At 46.0% G+C, this 18846-nt stretch overlaps 1 protein-coding gene across 10 annotated transcripts; it reads right to left on the reverse strand.

Moving 5' to 3' along the window:
- Positions 1-116: 116 nt before the first annotated feature.
- RUSF1 (RUS family member 1) lies at positions 117-17084 on the reverse strand. 10 transcript variants are annotated; one of them, XM_061588831.1, is made up of 15 exons: positions 16893-17084; positions 15270-15433; positions 12271-12348; positions 11865-11979; positions 10371-10416; positions 8116-8148; positions 6395-6500; positions 5940-6041; positions 5744-5814; positions 5389-5573; positions 3708-3765; positions 2850-2920; positions 2110-2283; positions 948-1025; positions 117-436 (listed from the first exon to the last, which is right to left on the reverse strand). In XM_061588831.1, exons 2-15 carry the CDS (start codon positions 15417-15419, stop codon positions 342-344), a joined length of 1362 nt encoding a protein of 453 aa, XP_061444815.1. In that variant the 5' UTR covers positions 15420-15433; positions 16893-17084; the 3' UTR covers positions 117-341. The 10 variants fall into 10 exon arrangements, with proteins under 10 accessions (XP_061444815.1, XP_061444813.1, XP_061444809.1 ...); XM_061588829.1 differs by lacking the exon at positions 16893-17084 and adding an exon at positions 16804-16892 and having other exon boundaries at positions 15270-15438; XM_061588825.1 differs by lacking the exon at positions 16893-17084 and adding an exon at positions 16174-16365.
- Between the last annotated feature and the right edge of the window lie 1762 nt (positions 17085-18846).

Here is an 18846-nt window from a genome sequence, read left to right on the forward strand (position 1 = left end):
TACTGATACTTATATATATATATATATATATATATATATATATATATATATATATATATACATACACACACACACACACACCAAAAAGCAGAAGAAAAAACTGTTAAAACTTCATCTCAAATGTATATAAAAATGTTTTCTATTTGTGCTCCCTTTTCTCCCTTAAAAAAAAAACAGAGAGGGAAGGGGTACACAGCCAGCTCCTTTCCATTTTGGCATTATAACTCTTGACAACTCCATGCGAAGCACAGACAGGTCCGGAGGCCTCTAGTTACTGGCATCACCATGGCAAATGGGATTCATTCAAGTCCTTTGTATCCATATTAAATGTCTCTCAAGAGTCAAAGAGTTTTCTTTCCAGGAATGGTCCAATCCACACGCCACTCCTCCGGGCCCAGAAGGTTCCGCTCTATCACCCATCCTGCTGCTGTTAATCCTTGGAAAAGATAAATGGGTCCAGTGTGAAAAGAAGGTTGTGTGTGATATATAGCTATACACACATAATTAATTTTGCATCTACACTTTCCTCCTCCTACCTCTCTGATATAGGCCAATGCAGAGGAATGAAATATAAGAAAGGCTGGGTGGGGTTTTTTCATGCGAGGGTAAAGCAGCATTTTTTTAAAAAAAACAGGACAGTCTCAGCTGTCATTTAAAACCAAAGCAAGTTTCTACCCTCTGTGACTGAAGATTAGTTTGAAAATCTGTGGGCAAAGCCTCATAAAAATTAGGAAGCCAGACAGTTTCATCCTCAGTAAGGAGCAATTGCCTACCCTTTCCATATCCAATTTTATTCTACTGTACTGCTAAACAAAACAAGCAACTAGAGGCATATTTGGTAAATTTGCACAACCTATACAGGGCATGAAACAGCTTTTCATGATACAATGTTCAGATTTTTTTTTTACTTTAATGCTAGAGTCAGCATCTACATCACCACCCCATACCTGTCAGGAATTTGGGGAATATCTTGTCCAATAACTTATGGGTTTCACAAACTGTAGCGTACTCCTTGTTCTCAGATTCTGAATGATCCAGAAAGAAAGAAAGAAAATCAGAACGCCCTACCCTGCAGGACTGTACCAAGAACAAACCAAGAAAAAATGACTTTGCATTTTAAAAATGAAATACTGAATAAGCCCCCTCTCTCCCTCTCCCTCTCCCTCTCTCTCCCTCTCTCTCTCTCTCTCTCTCTCTCTCTCTCTCACACACACACACACACACACACACGAGCTCAAAATATGTGGTGGGATATAAATTCAAACAAAAACTAACAAAAAATGGCCGAATAGGAATGGGAAAATCTCTAAAAATCACATGGTAGATAATAAGGATCGGTCATAACAAGGGCATAATTATAAAGGCAGCTGCCTTATGTCCAGTGGGCTCAAGGGCTTACCATCATTTATTTTGACTGGCAGTAGCTCTTCAAAGCCAAAGGAAACATCCTTCCCAACCCTTTAAGCCAGGGGTGGGCAGTATTTAAAAAATATTATTAGTACATTATTGCATTTATATCCCACCTTTCCTCCAAGGAGCTCAAGGTGGGGTGCATGGTGGTCCCCTCCACATTCACAACAACCCCATGAGATAGCTGAAGTGAGCTTCCTGGTTGAGTGGAGACTTGAACTCTGGTCGCCCAGGCCCTAGACACACACTCTAACCACTGCACCACACTACACCATCCCTCAGCCTAATGTCATGTAAGCAGCAGCAGAGAGAGAGAGAGAGAAGGGTATCCCACCCACTTTCAGCTCTGGTCCAACCCTTCACCAGCTGCACACAGCCCTCCATAGGAAAAAAAAAGGTTCCACCTGCCCCAGCTTGAAGTGGAGATGCCACAAACCAAACTGGGAAAGTGTGTGCTTTACCACAGTGGGCTATGCAGGAACATAGGAAGTGGCTTTATACCCATTCAGACCCTTGGTCCATCTAGCTCAGTATTGTCCACACTGGCTGGCAGCAGCTTTCCAGGGTTTCAGAGAGGAGTCCCTGACAGCTCTACCTGGAAATGCTGGGGATTGAACCTGGCACCTGCTCTACCACTGAGCTACATCCCTTCTCCAAGGTTGCTCCCATGGATGGCTTTCCCCCTCCCTTCAGATTCACCTCCTGGTTCATCACCTTCACGTAGCCTATGCTGCAGGTCCAGGAGAGACTTTGCTTCTAAGACAGATGTTGCCACATCCCCATAAAGCAGAGCTTCCAGGACAAGGGCATGAGTACAGGCTTTAATTACATCCATGCTATCTGCCTGTCGGTGTAGGAGAAGAGAGACGGTCCCTATGGAGACAGAAAGGAAGGGGGAGAGAGAGAAGATAGACAGGCATTGGAGCATTGCTTCACGGGTCAAGTCCCACACAGAGAGAGTCTTGCCTACTAGCACCTCAAATCCACCACCAGAGGATGCATCCACACCAGCCTTGCTCTGATAGCAAATGAAGCTATCAACTTGGGTTGAAGATTCATGAGTGATTTAAGGAACAGCTAGTTTTGGATAACCATCCAAACTTTGCTGCCCCTTGAAATATTCAACAAAAATAAATAAATAAATAATAATAAACAAATAGGAAATATCAACAACAACAACAAAAAATAATGCTAGTCCAATTTGTATCCCACATTTCCATAATCTACTCCAAGGCAGATTGCGATCAAAAGACAAACATATTGCATAATTAAAATACACAAAGCAAGCAACATGATTCAAAAGGAGCCATGGGATTTGAAAAACACACATTATATGTAACCTCTCTCTCTCTCAAACACACACACACAGTGTTAGGAAACTTCACACACATGCGCACGCACAGAAGTCCTTCTTACCTGCAGCTTTCTCACCTACCCACCTGCTGCTTGGTTGAAGAAAATCAAATAATTTGTAGAGTTCCCTTCAAGAGCTTTCTGGAAGTCCACAACTCTGGTGGGTTTTGGAAGAGAAAGACACAAATACTAAAAGTGACGCAGATGCGCCATGGGTGGGGCAGGGCGGGTGGTGGGGGCGGAGATTCAACCTAAAAGGCGAACCTCTGTGGCTCCTCTGCATTCAGGAAGAATAGTTTGGGCCCAGGGACAAAAGGTTGCATCTGGAAGAGTGCTGCTTAGTAGAATACAAGGAGTTGTATCCCATGATAGTCCTGCTCAAGAGTAGACCTACTGAAGTTAATGGGCATGACTAACTTAGTTTCATTCATTTCAACGGGTCTACTTTGAATAGGACTAGCACTGGATACAACCCATAGTTTTTATTTTTAAAATCTCTATAAACACCATTCCCGTTATATTTATGGGCTGCCACTGGGTGGTAATGCAGAAGGGGGCCTTTCTCAATGATTGCACCCCCCTCTGGAATGCCCTCCCCTTGGGTACTCTGTGCATCGGAGGCAACAAGGACCTTTCAGCCCCTCTTTAAACTGTCTCTGTTTACCCAAGCTCTCCTGGACTCCGTCTCTTCACATTTTTAAACTCTCTGTTCTGTACACTGCTCAGTTTCATTTGCGATGTGTACTTGTTTCGGTTTTCACCTAGTTTTTAGGAAATCTTATTTGATGGTTATTGTTGTATTGGTATTGTTTTTGTGTAACCCACTTAGAGATTATTATTACTATATTAAGTGGTATGAAAATATAGATATAAATAAATACGATAGCTCAAGCCTTCTTCAACAAGATGGAAAAGAAAAGGGGCACCTAATCGTCATTACTCACCTGGAAGCCACTGTGTGAAGCGGAGCCCCGAGGGTCATCCTGAGCTGCCGCTGAAAGCCTACGCAGGGAGACAAAAAGCTGTGTTTGTAAAGGCACAATCCTATACTGCAATAATGCTGGCTGAGGGGCTCTGACTGAAGTCCCACTATGATGCTGGACCCAAGATATGTCATCACCATGACAGATTTGCTACAGTGCAGCCTTCCCCAATCTGGTACCCTCCAGATGTTTTGGACTGCAATTTCCATCAGCCCCAGCCAGCATAGCCATCCACATCGCCATGACAGAGCATAGCATATAGTGCACACACACCAGTATATAAATCGCACACAGGCACTATGAAGTCAGATGATAGGGCGTATGGCATGGGGATAGGTCTCAGGTCACAAATACTTAGGCCACAGAAAGGGAGGACCTCTGCTGAAAGGGCACTTTGCACTTCACATCTTACACAGAGCAGTCCGGCCTCAGAGCACAGAGGGGGACTTAGCAAGCATTTATTTATTTATTACATTTATATCCCGTTCTTCCTCCTAGAAGGAGCCCAGGATGGCAAACAAATGACAAGACAATAAAAACATATATAAAACATCAGGAAAACAAAACAACTGTAAAGATTCCTGCACAGATATGGACTAGGATAAGGTCTCTACTTAAAAGGCTTGTTGAAAGAGGAAGGTCTTCAGCAGGCACCAAAAAGACAACAGAGATGGCGCCTGTTTAGTATTCAAGGGGAGGGAATCCCAAAGGGTAGGCTTTAGCATTGCAAACATTTCTCTGCCTAACATCTCTATAGGTAGCTAGCCTTGGGACTTCAGATACAAAACACTCAACACCAAACTCCACACTGGAAGCGCCAGGAGACAGCACTCCACACAGGGTAGCAAGGGAAGGAGAGAGACTCGCAGCAAAGCACAACAGCAGTGACCGTCTCCCATTATCTCCTCACTCCTTTGATATACGCGAATGCTATGTCTTGTCCCAATAGTAACCCTCTGAATCCCACCCCAAACAATGGGGAGCAATATCGCGTCCCCACCTGCAGGCAAGCTCCCAGCTGGCAGAGGCCTGGCACTCTACTCCAATGGTGGCCATTGTGGGCCAAACCCTCATGAGCAGTTTTGGCTCAGAGGATCACAGCCAGAATGCATGGAGAAGAACAAGGGGTCACCGTGCCTGCAGAATTCCACTGTGGCAACCACCTGGGCCATGTATCCTTCTTGAGACCCTTCAGAGGGCCACACGGCAGTGGTGGGCAGAGCCAGAAGGAAAAGTGGGCGGAGCAAAGAATGTAAACATTACCTTTGTAGAGGAGTTTCTATGCACACTCAGAGACCTCTCTATCCTCCACCCAGACAAGCAGGAGGACTTATCAGAGTCCAGGGGCACATTTCAGCAGGCAAAAACCCTTGAGGGCGTGAAGCAGGGCCAGTGAGGGGCGTGGCCTAGCAGAGAGTTCTGAGGGCCAAACAGAGCGACCTGGAGGGCTGCCTTTGGCTCCCAGACCTGAGATTCCCCATCTCTAACCTCAGGGGCAAACATTCCCTCAAGTCACTACAGTCTCCCCTTCCCAACAAAGGGGCGGGGGAGGGGGAAGAGAAGAAGAGACTGCGGCATGAGCACTGGCAAAGCCCTCTGGGGGCACCACTCTTCCCTCCCTCCCAAACAAGCCCTCACTTACCTAGCAGCAGAGGCTCCTGAGGGTTGGCGAGAGCAGGGCCGGGCACTTTCCCGCCCTGCAAAAATTGACGCAAGACCAGGCGGAGCCGGGCACGGTTGAGGGTGTCCATGCAGACGGCCCGCACTGCCCGATAGTTGGCGTAGAGATGCAAGGCGGTGAAGAGGCCGTAGAGGGAGTAAGTGAGGCTGAAATGGGTGGGGAGACCAAAGAATCAGAAGCCTTTCTTCTCTCCCTCACTATCCACCCACCAATCACTTCCATTCCTTTTATTCTTGGAAATCGTACCTCTTCCACAGCCCACCTCCCTACCACAGACAGAGAGAGAGAGATGGGGGAACTGCACTATTTCACTCACTGGAGATTGTCGACTATGAGAGGAATGAGGAGAAGACTGAAGAGCAGGCCAGCTAAGTTCACCAGGGTCTCCTGGGTAATCAAGAAAGAAAGTTAGCAGAGGTCAAAATGGAGGCCTCAGGCCTTTCATGACCCCTACACAGCCATGCCAAGGGTTGGCTAATTCCCCTCTCCCCCCCCCCCAGCCTAGCTCTCACCTGGCTTCCATCTTTGGCCGAAACATCTGCCATGTTGTCCCGCCGGGCCTGATGCATGGTAAGAGCTGCCCGGGTGGCCCCTCCAGCAACTCCCACAATGCACTGAGGCAGAGAGAGGGCAGGAGAGAAAAAGGAATAGATGGGGGAAGGGAAGGGAAGCTTGGTGGGCCTCAAGCAGACACAGCAGTGTAACCCCCTCAAGCTGACTGCAGCTCATCAAATCAAGGCCTCCTCGTCTGCATGCACCCACAATCCGCCAGGAAATCGGGATGAAAACAGACGCCAAGCTTCTTCCAGGTGTCAAACCAAGGCTTCCTCCCAATACTGGCTCACAGGAGTTCAATCAAAGGTCTGGCCCAGTTATACCCACCAAGGCCTCTGCAAGAGCCCATCCCAATTACCCCAACGTATCACCAAGCTGACTCCCATCTGCCACAGGAGCCTCATTTGTTTACCTTGAAGAAGCCACTGACACACACAATGAGAGTGAAGCATGCTGGGAATGCTGGAGCCAGGATCTCCATTAAGATAGCCACATCATTCAGGACATCAGCAAAGAGCCTGGGGGGAGGGGGGAATTAAAGGTCAATTAACTGGGGTTGAAGGGCAACCACATACCCATCAAGGGCCCCACTGAGTCAAAAGCCCATTTCCTCATTGTGTATTCCAGCTGGTGATAATGGGTTGTATCCAACACTAGCCCTACTCAGAGTAGTCCCACTGAAGCTACTAGGCATGATTCACTTAGGTCCATTCATTTCAATGGGTCTGCTCTGAGTAGAGCTTACCTGGTGACAGCCCATTATAATTACTAGCAAATTTGGAATGCAAATAATACAAAATGAAATAATGCGGGACTGGTGTTATAAGATGGTTTTACAACGCAAGTACAAATGGTTACAAACAAACAAGCTTAACATTTACTCAACTAAAAAAAACTAAACCCAAACGTGCTTTGACCTTAGAGTGTTTCTCAGTCCTCTCTCTCTCTCTCTCTCTCTCACTCACTCACTCTCCCCCTCCCCTCCCCCTCAGAGTCTTAAACTGAGCTCGCTGATGGTAACTTCTGAAATTCTTTTATATTATTGGTTGCAACAGCAATTTGTTCTCTGTATACTTCTACATACCTCTGTATGTTTTTACGTTTTTAATGTATTTGTCATGGCCTTTGGCTAGTACAATAAATTGAATTGATTTGATTTATACACACACACACACACATGCACAGAGTTTGCATTTACATTCTATGGTACATGCCAAATATGTCTACATACACACAAACACAAGCCCAAAGTGACACCATCAGACCAGGCTACTTGCCATAGTCTAGTGGCTCCCACACTTTTTTCCCCGTGGGCCACTTGAAAATTGCCAAAGTCTTGGTGGATTACTTCAGGATTGTGCTGCTGCCGTAGCAATTGCTATTTGCTGCGTTAAATACAGAATGATTTGGAATTGGATTTGTATTGCTGCTTTCATTTCTTACATTGTATTTTATGGTATTACCATTTATATTCCATAGAATTCAAACTGTAATACCATAAAAATACAATATAAGAAATAAAAGCAGCAATGAAAATACAATGAAAAATCAGCATGGATACTTAATGCAGACAGGCCATGGAGCACAGCTTGGGAACCCTTGTCATCGTCCTGGTCAGACTATAGAGTGCCTTGTGGGTGTGTTTACAAATCAAATCCTTTCTTTGCATTAGCCACAAGCCGCTGCAATTGGAAGATACAAAAACAGTAAGAAGCAGATACACAGATTAATCAAACTATCCTACTAAAAGTCTAGCATTTATGTAGGATGCCAGCCGATAAAATTAATATATCCAAAATCCATCATCCTAAACTGAGGGTACCATTGCAGATCTTGTTCTAATGTCACCTGCTAAACATTTTGCTGCCACCCTCTTAATTCTGCAGACATTTCTGTCACCCTCTGCTCTTGGTCTGCAAGAAGAGGACCACGTGGGTGTGCTTGTAAACCAAAGCTGACACTTAAGCAAAGCCACAAGCTGTCCTTCAAACTGGAACGTCTATCTAAAAGTGGCCTGGCTAATGAACCAATAGAAAGTAGAGGGTGATGACGTACTGCATTTGTACCAAATTTTGGACATGGAACAAGGGAGCAAGAGAGCTATAACCTGGGCATCAAAACATCCCTCTTTACCTCCACTGTTTAGCATCACAGTCCAGTTTGCTCCTGGAAGAGAAAAAGAAAAAGGGATAACTGGAAGAAGGGAAAGAACAGGCTGTGAAGCTCAGAAAAAGAGCTGGCGGTCAGAATGTCAGACTAGGCCGAGGGAGACCCAGGCTGTGTACACACCATACATTCAAGAGCATGGCTTCCCCCAAAAGAATCCTGGGAACTGTAGTTTGTAAAGGGTGCTGGGAACTGTAGTGCTGTAGGGGGGAGGGAATGTGCAATTCCTGGGCAAGATCATTGAGCGAGTGGTGGCTAATCAGTTGTCGACACACTTGGATGAAACGGATTATTTGGATCCATACCAATCGGGTTTCAGGACTGGACATGGAACTGAAACAGCATTGGTCGCTCTGGTTGATGATATGAGGAGGGCATTAGATAGGGGAGAATTCACCTTTCTTGTCCTCCTCGATCTCTCAGCGGCTTTTGATACTGTTGACCACAGTATCTTTTTACATCGCCTGGAGGGATTGGGAATTGGAGGCACTGTATTACAGTGGTTCCATTCCTTTCTTTCCGACAGGCATCAACAGGTAGCATTGGGGGAGGAGGTTTCAGACCCTTGGCCTCTCAATTGTGGTGTGCCACAGGGCTCTATCCTCTCTCCCATGCTATTTATTATCTATATGAAGCCGCTGGGGACAATCATCAGGAGATTTGGGCTGCAGTGTCACCAATATGCGGATGACACTCAGCCCTATCTCTCGTTTAAATCTTCACCAGAGTCTGCTGTGGAGACCATGTCCAAGTGCCTGGAATCCGTGAGTGGATGGATGGGAAGGAACAGGCTGAAGTTGAATCCTGATAAGACTGAGGTGCTACTCGTGGGAGACAAGGGAAGGCTGGGAGATGCTGACCTGGTGTTTGACGGGGTGAAATTGTCCCTGAAGGACCAGGTCCGCAGCCTTGGGGTTGTTCTTGATTCCAAGCTGTCCATGGAGGCTCAGATTTCGGCAGTGAGCCGGGCAGCTTGGTATCAATTACACCTCATTCGTAGACTGCAACCCTACCTTCCTGCTCATCAGCTCCCACTGGTGGTACATGCCCTGGTCACCTCTCGGTTGGATTACTGTAATGCGCTGTACGTGGGGTTACCCTTGAAAACGGTCCGGAAATTACAACTTATACAAAATGCTGCGGCTCGACTACTTACAAACTGTCGCCGCCGGGAACACATCACCCCAGTGTTGTTCGACTTACACTGGCTCCCAGTTATTTTCCGGGCCCAATTCAAGGTGTTGGTATTAACCTTTAAATCCCTATACGGTCTCGGCCCAGTTTATCTGATGGAGCGCCTCCAGCGCCACCAACCATGCCGCCCAACAAGATCAGCCACACAGGACCTTCTCTCAATCCCGCCAACTAAAACAGCTAGGTTGGCGGGGACAAGAGAGAGGGCATTTTCAGTGGCGGCCCCCACTCTCTGGAACTCCCTCCCATATGACCTTCGACATGCCCCTTCCCTGAATGTATTCCGCCAAGCTTTGAAGACCTGGCTCTTCAGACAGGCCTTTGGGACTTACGGGGAGGGTTAAATTTTTACGACGAATAGCCTACTACTCTGTACTGGAACTGTTTTATTGTTTTATTGTTATATTGTATTTTATGATGTATTTTATTATGATGTAATGTATTGTTGTTAAATTGTACGTCGCCTACAGTGGCCACTGGCCAGATAGGCGACCCACAAATTAAATTATTATTATTATTATTATTATTATTATTATTACTACTACTTTAAATGCATGGTGTATACACAGCCCCAGGTTCAGATCTTCACTCAAGCCAATGGATCACTCATGTTTTTGCAGCCTAGCTTACTCATAGGATTGTTGTGTGGATACAATGAGAGGGTTGGGGAGGAGAATTAGGTATGTCCCACTGAGCTCCTTGAAGGAAAGGTGGGATATGAATCGCTGAAAGTCATGATGCTATGTTCGACCTCTACTGTCGGAGGTAGTATGACTCTGGATAGCAGTTGGTGGGAATCACAACTGGGAGGAGTTGCTGTTGCGCCCAGGTCTTGCTTACGGGCTTCCCAAAGGCAACCGGTTGGGCCCTGTGAAAACAGGATGCTGGGCTATGATGGACCACTGGCCTGATCCAGCAGGGCTTTTCTTACGTTCTTACACAAATGAAACTTGTATGATATGAGCAGTCCTACCCAGATATATTTTCCCACACCATCGGCACCAATGCAGAGAGGAAGCAGGACTCACCCCTTGCTCCAGGCAAAGAGAATTCGACCCAGCATTCCTGTCCCATCTGTAAAAGAAGGGATACAGCGCACACACCTGAGTGGCCCTCATAAAGAAACAAGTTTACAGTAGGGTGGCTTGGGATGCACTTTGAACCAGGAAGTAACAAGATGTTTTGGGGGTGGGGGAAGAGATTATAAACCAGCAAGATACAGACAAGGAGTGAGCGGGGGGAGTTCAACAGCTAGAAAGGGGGCATGAGGCTGAGGGGGCCATCTTAACTTGAGCGGTTCTGGGTTCAGATAAAGATTTGAGGAAGGCCTCTGAAGGGCCAGCGCAATGGGCTTTGCATGGCAATCATAGTTTTTGCCTGACCAGACCCAATCAACATTTGAAGGATCAACGTGAGCTAGGAACTGGCCATGATTTCCTGGGTCCATAGCAAAGGTGTGTTTACAGATGCACCTTCTGACTTTCAAATTCTTAACCACCACATAGGCCATTAAACCATTCCCAGAGTGGTCTAACAGCCAGTCTCTCTTGCCAGGGAACTCTGGGATTTTTAGCTGAGTGGGGAGAATTCGGGTGTCCTAAACTTTCAGCACTCTTAACAAATGACAGTTCCCATGGTTGTTTGGGGGAAGCCATGACTGTTTAAAGTGGTATAATACTGCTTTCAATGTATAGTGCAAACATGGCCATATAGCAGGGACAGGCAACCTGTGGCCCTCCAGATGTTGCTAGACTACAGCTCCCATCATCCCTGACCATTGGCCATCCTGGCAAGGACTGATCAGAGTTGGGAGTCCAAACATCATCTATAGAGGGCCATAGGTTAGGGGATAGGCAATGCAACAGGTTCAAATAAGCAACGAGGAACAGCCCTTATGAGGGGTGAGTAAGAATAAGCAGAAAAAGGAAATGTAGATGGAGTTTCAAGCTCCAAAAGTTTTGAAAGAGTGAGGAAATATAACTGAGTTGTGGCTGTGGGTGGGGCAAGAAGTGACAGGTGAGGAAGTCTGAAGCACCCAAATGTTGTGAAGCAGGAAAGAGGATTGGGTTTGGGGGGGCCAGGTATCAAGTATAAGGCCACATTCACACCATACATTTGTTCCACTATTGTTCCAATTTAAGCAGTCATGGTTTCCCCCAAAGAATCCTGGGAAGAACAGGTTGTGAAGGATGCTGAGAGCTGTTAGAAGACCCCTATTCTCCTCACAGAGTTACAATTGCCAGAGTGGTTTAACAGTCAGTCCCTCTTTCCACAGAACTCTGAGATTTGTAGCTCTGTGAGGGGAAGTGAGGTCTCCCAACAACTCTTAGCTCCGTTTACAAAGTACACTTCCCAAGATACTTTGGGGGAAGCCATAGCTATTTAAAGTGGGATAATGGTGGAATTAATGTATCGTGCAAACATGGCCTAAATTTCAAGTAAGACTCTCAAGGTACTTTTAACCACAGGACAAGATCAGAAGAGGAAGAGCACAGGGGATAAATGGAAGGGCAGGCTCCTACCTTTCAGTATCCAAGTGACAGTGGCAGCTGCAACAGTTGAAGTCTCATCCCCGACTCCCACCCCCTTCAGCACTGCTTGGGTGGCCAATGTCCCTGTGATGCTACTGGCAAAGGCCTGAGTTGGGGGAAGGAGGGAAAGAGAGGAGAGTTAGGGCAGGCTTTTTGTCCCAGTTAATCACCTGCTTGAGGTCTTCTCTTGACTCATCAATATCTGATCCCACCTCAATCACACATGGTTCCACCAAAGCCAAACCCTTCTGAAAAAGAAACTCCTCCAATGCAACCTAAAAAGAGGTGAGGCCTTCATTTTTTCAGCCTCTGCAAATGGAGAGATGGCAGAAGAGGAGGAGGATGTTGGCTCCCAACCAGCCCACCGAAACTCCTGAGATGGACAACAGCCTCTTACCTGCACTGTGTCCCAAATCTGGTAGGCCAGGTAGTCTGGACTCACACTTTCAGGATAACCCTGGGGGAGGAAGACCGACTGCAAGAAAAAACAGAGAGAAAAATTCCATGCTAGGGATCATTAGGAAAGGTACTGAAAATAAAACAGCCGATATCATAATGCCATTGTATAAATCTATGGTGTGGCCGCATTTGGAATACTGTGTACAGTTCTGGTCGCCTCATCTCAAAAAGGATATTCTAGAGTTGGAAAAGGTTCAGAAGAGGGCAACCAGAATGATCAAGGGGATGGAGCGACTCCCTTATGAGGAAAGGTTGCAGCATTTGGGGGGTTTTAGTTTAGAGAAAAGGCGGGTCAGAGGAGACATGATAGAAGTGTATAAAATTATGCATGGCATTGAGAAAGTGGATAGAGAAAAGTTCTTCTCCCTCTCTCATAATACTAGAACTCGTGGACATTCAAAGAAGCTGAATGTTGGAAGATTCAGGACAGACAAAAGGAAGTACTTCTTTACTCAGCGCATAGTTAAACTATGGCATTTGCTCCCACAAGATGCAGTAATGGCCACCAGCTTGGATGGCTTTAAAAGATTAGACAAATTCATGGAGGACAGGGCTATCAATGGCTACTAGCCATAATGGCTGTGCTGTGCCACCCTAGTCAGAGGCAGCATGCTTCTGAAAACCAGTTGCCGGAAGCCTCAGGAGGGAAGAGTGTTCTTGCACTCGGGTCCTGCTTGCGGGCTTCCTCCAGGCACCTGGTTGGCCACTGTGAGAACAGGATGCTGGACTAGATGGGCCACTGGCCTGATCCAGCAGGCTCTTCTTATGTTCTTAAGGGCAAAATTATCTGAAATCCACAACCATAAGGACATGCCTCCATTATATAACTCTTAGGGTATTTCAGCAGCCCCTGTCTAATTCCAACTTCCTCCAAAGATGATCACTTTTTACTGGGCCAGGTTCAAGGCTCTTGTGTTGATAAGCCTTGAACTTGGGACCAGGATACCTTAAGAACCACATAAACACTTACATCCCAGCTTGACCCTGAGATCATCTGGAGGGGCGCTGCTAGTTTCCCCCCACCCCCCCATGTTACAGAGGGCCAACTGGCATAAACCAGAACTCGAGCATTTAGTGTTGCCAGTCCCATGCTGTGGAACACTCTTCCAGCAGAGATTCAGCAGGCATCCTCACGTCTCTTGAAGACTTGGTATAGCTATTGGTATAGCCTATGCAGTTCCTTAAAAAAATTTTGAGCAAATTTCATGATTGTTTTGTACTGCTTTTAATTTTTTAAAAATATTTTATATTACTGTACATTGCCTTGATATTTTATTACAGGGCAGTTTATAAATACTTACATAAATATATAAAATAAAGATTTGCATTTCATAAACATAAATCACCCTTTATGCACACACTAAAGGAGTAATCCTATACCCCAATTATATAGGGGGGATGGGGGAAGAGGAAAGATAGGCTTCTCTGCACTGGTAGAACAGCTGCCATTTCCTATACCCACTCAGCCCAGAATGGGAGGGAAAAACACACAATCCAGAAAATCCAAAATGGCAGACTCACTCCCAGTGTCCTCTAAAACACCATCATAGCCCACCAATCAAAGACTCTATCAGCAATGACTCCCACCACAGAGGAAGCCAATGAACTCACAGCAATGAGGAGATACCATGCAGCATACACCCCTGCATTACAACCAGAGCTTGGAAAAGTTACTTTTTTTGAACTACAACTCCCATCAGCCCAATCCAGTGGCCATGCTGGCTGGGGCTGATGGGAGTTGTAGTTTTAAAAAGTAAAATTTCCAAGCTCTGATTATAACATGCAAAACAATGTGACAGTAGCACAAACCTATCAGACCAAATGATGCAGTCAGCAATGACTATTGCCGGTCTCCAGGCATCCCTACAGGTTTCAGTCCCCTTATACTCCTTCACAAGCACTGCTCTGGTGACCAACATACAAAGAAGAGCCCACACAAAAGAGCACCTGCAGAGATCCTCCCCAGGGCAGGGAGTCTGTGTACCTTCCAGGGCAAGCGATCAAGACCTACCCAGAGCAGCAGAGATTCATTTGTCAAGCACCCAAAGGGCCAGGACAAGAAGAAAGAAATCCCTTGCACCACATCTCGGGCTGGTACCAGTTGCTCTGTTGACAGGAGTATGGCTGTGACCCATAGGGTGTGCTCCTTTCACTGGGTCTCTTTCATCCCACCCATGGCTCTGACCCATCTTAGCTGTTGCACTGGTGCATATTCAAGGTATTCTGCCAGTATATATCTGCCACGGTGGTGGCGTATCTAGTTGGTGGTGTTGTGGGGCTTTCAACTAATCCTATAGCACAGTCTTCACTAACCTGGCGCCCTCCAGATCTGTTGGACTACAACTCCCATGAGCGGGCAGAACTCACGTAGAGGATTGTGCCTCAATCGATCTGTATCAGTCTTTCGAAAATATAAACAGCTCTGTGCATGTATGTGTACCCACACGCTGCTTAATACTAAGACAGCCTCTAAGCAGCTTACAAAAATAACAAGTTTTACTAAATAAAATAATGAGAATCCCCCCCAAAATCACACACAAAGCAGAACATTTTGAAAATATTGATGAGTCAGGGATCCTTTCCCTCTTGCCAAGACTCACAATATGCAGCACTCACCCTCACTAACAAATACACATTGCACCTAGATTCTCTCTGACAGCTTCTCTCAGCTTCCCTATGATATCAGCACAAATCATGCCACACCCACTACACATCCAAACATCACTCACACCTGACAGATATCCACCAATACACACAAAGGCACCATCCGCAGTCACTCCACTCTACTAAATGTGTACCGCAAAAATGCCAAGAAACAATGGATGTGTGTGTGTGTGTGTGTGTGTGTCCACAAACAGACACACAGAGATACTTTTAATAAATAGTAATTTGTATGAACGATACCCAACGCAAAGAAACAAAAAGCAGTTCACTCACCATGAAGATATCCCGTAGTGAATGGTATCCTCCGTTTTCAGGTCTATCTGGAACACAGCTTAGCCTCCCATCGGGCAAGGCCTGGTAGCGCTGAGCCCTTTGAGAGCCATAACTTTCCATACAAAGTGGTTGAACCCCAACATCGGTCATATTTGAAGCACCTCCTAAACTTTTAAGAACACTCAGTATTAATCAATTGTCATCTTTCTCTTAGAGATTTATTTATTTATTTATTGGATTTATTAGTCGCCCATCTGGCTGGTTGTCCAGCCACTCTGGATGATGTACAAAATAGGCATACAATACCTAGACATTAAAAATCTAAAAACAATGAAGATAAAATCTAGCCAACCCCAAAAGCCAGAACTGGTGAGTCTGAACACCTAGATCGGGGCTGGGGAACCTCAGGCCCAAGGGTCGAATGCGGCCCTCCAAGCTTCTACCTGGCCCCTGGTACTCTCCTCGGGGCACACCCCCTTCCCAGCCACATCCCCTACTGGCCTCCTTTGAGTTTTTGCCTGTCTGGAATGCATCCTTGCACTCTGACCACAGACAAGTAAAAGTCACACGAATTGCTGTGCCCACTTTCACCTCTGGCTCTGCCTGACACTGGCAAGGTTGCTCAGGAAGAAATGCAGCCAGAAATGCAGCCTTCTGGCTGAAAAGGATTCCCCACCTCTGTCCTAGAGCATGGCGTCTCATGGATTTCTATGAGAAAAATAGTTTGGAAACCACTGCAAGCAGATTCCACAATAAGAATTCAACACAGACCAGCAAACTCCTTTCCACCTCGCTCCTGGACATGCAAAACATCAAACTACAATAATGTACCGCTGATGAATCCAAAAGACATATTTTTCCAACAGTGATTGTTGATTGCAACTCACATACAGGCACGACTTACAAAAGCACCCATGCAGTGCCTGTGCCTCCCTAGTCTCTCAGGGGTTAGCAATGACACCATCAGCTTCAATTCAGTCTACGCTTTGCAAGCCAGCATCCAGTGACCAGCAATTCAACTGCCAGTTCATTTTTGCCAAGTGGCAGCTCTCGATTGTTTCAGTTTGATGAGGTTAGAGCTGCAAAGGATGCTGGGAAAGAGTAGCAATGGGCTATGGGGGCTGTAGTTTTTGATTGTAGGAGTTCATCTTCCTATTTCTAACCATTGATCTACGCTTCCTCCTTCGTAATTACTTCTTTGCTTCTTAAAAAAAAGAACCAGAAGGGTGGCCATACTAAACCGTTTCAGCAAGAACGGCAAAGAATCTTGCAGCACTCTTAAGAAATTTTCACTAATTTATTATGGCACAAGCTTTTGTGGATAAGAATCCCCGCACGCTTATCCCATAACAGTGTTTGGTAGCGCAAGACTATTGTTTTAAAAACAAATGTGATTTTTTTGTGGGGAAGATACACGTTTACCCACACCCCAAATAGGGGAGACCCCATATCTTTAACCTTGAAAGGTGGATTTTTTAAATGAAATATTACTCATGAGGAAGGTATAAAATGCTAACATTACATGCAGACATACAAGTATTTTGCAGCAGCGTTTCTCGGATAGGAGATAAAGCAACGGGAAAAGCTTCGCAGATGGAATTTCTACCCGACATTACAGCTGACCTGTCAAAGGCACAGGAGTCCCTCAGAGAGAGAATTTATTAGGGATCGGAACTGATTGCTCACTAAGATTCTGGTTCTTTACTACGTGGGCTTTAGGAGGGGGTGAAATTTCACCCGGGAGTAAAAATGGCAATTTCCCCCTTAACGATATGCAGCCACGGGTCTTCAAGCCTTACGGCTCTGAAAGCATCTCCAGGGCCGCGCGCGCTCCTTTTCCTGCTTTATCCACAAGAGGAACCGGGAAAGCCCAGCCAAGGCGCAAGCCCGATCCCATTTCACTACGTCTTCCCCTCGTCTAGAAAAGGCACTCTGGGAAATGTAGTCTTCCATCTACCACATTATCATAGGTATTTCTGTAGGAAGGAAAAGCAAGCTTCGCAAAATGTGAACGGGTAAGCCGGGAGAAAGGGACAAAAGAGACAATTTGGGTGGGTGGACGACCAGGTGGGACTTCAGTACAGTCTTGTAAATATTCATTCATTGGCGATCACTCGTGGCCGAGTAAGATTGTCTTCCAAGATAAGGTCTTTAAGAGTGGGTCCATAAGTGATTGTGGAGGCCAATCCTGGATCCACATAGCCTCCCACAGGGAGGACATAGGTTTCCAGATGGAAGGTGGTCGCGATGAGGATTTGTTTGAGGTATTCGTGCTTCTTCAAAGTCCATGGCACCTTTGATAATAGCTGACCTCCATTTGGGACGTTCATGGGCCAAGACTTCCCAGTTGTTGATGTTCATGTTACATTTTTTTAGATTCGCTTTAAGAACATCTTTAAACCTCTTTTGCTGTCCACCAATGTTCCGTTTTCCATCCTTAAGTTAGGAGTACAGTAGCTGCTTTGGAAGATGGTGATTAGGCATTTGAACATGAGCAGTCCAGCGAAGTTGATGTTGAAGGTGCATTTACATACGGTTGGCAGAAGCATCATCGACATTCTAGATGTGTTTGTGTGCATGTGTCTGAATCAGGCCCATGGCCCATCTAGTCCAACAGCCTGTTCTCACACTGGCCAACCAGTTGCCCATTGGAAACCCGCAAGCAGGACCCGAGTGCAATGAGCACTCTCCCCTCCTGCAGTTTCCAGGAAATGGTATTTAGAAGCATACTGCCTACATCTATGGAGGCACAGCATAGCCATCATGCCTAGTAGCCATTGAGAGCTAGCGATATGTATTTGTTGTCTACAGCCATACTACCCTGAACTCGTCTGATCTCGGAAACTAAGCAGGGTCAGGCCTGGTTAGATATGTATTTGTCCCATGAAAAGGCCTGAAATCCCTGGAAAATAAAAAAAGAATGCACTACAGTTTGTGTTTTAGCTGCATGGCAAAGAAAACAAATGCCAATTTTCCCAACGTGGAAGCACGGTGACTGGCGATAGCTTCATCTGCTGGGTTTCTACCCGTCATTGTTAAAGGTATGGGAGCCTGAAGAACAACACGGGCCAGAGAAGAAAGGGAAAGCAGTTTTCATGGCAAGTGGTATTCAGAGGGGGTTTATCATTGCCTCCTTCTGAGGCTGAGAGGCAGTGGCTGGCCCAAGGTCACCCAGTGAGCTTCATGGCTGTGTGGGGATTCGAACCCTGGTCTTCTAGGTCATAGTCCAACTCTCTAACCACTATACCACACTATCACTCTAACCACTAACCACACCATCACTCTAACCACACCAGGGCCACATTTACCCATAGCCAATGGGGGGGTGCCAGCAGTGGGTGTGGCCACCCCATACTCTTACACAAACAGGCAGGGAGGTGGTATTAGCAGGCTTGGGGAACCTCAAGGTTTGCTTAAGTTAAAAAAAACTTTGGGAAGGAACCCCTAAAGGGGAAGAACCTTAAAATATTCCAAATAAGGACTGATCATCTTTGCTGCCCACAGAATGCTGATAGAAGGGGAAAGGGAAAACCACGGTAACATTTTGTTGCAGATCATTCCTGTGTATGTTTACAGT

This window comes from Rhineura floridana, chromosome 11 (assembly GCF_030035675.1).
Source record: "Rhineura floridana isolate rRhiFlo1 chromosome 11, rRhiFlo1.hap2, whole genome shotgun sequence".
Classification (NCBI taxonomy): Eukaryota; Metazoa; Chordata; class Lepidosauria; order Squamata; family Rhineuridae; genus Rhineura; species Rhineura floridana.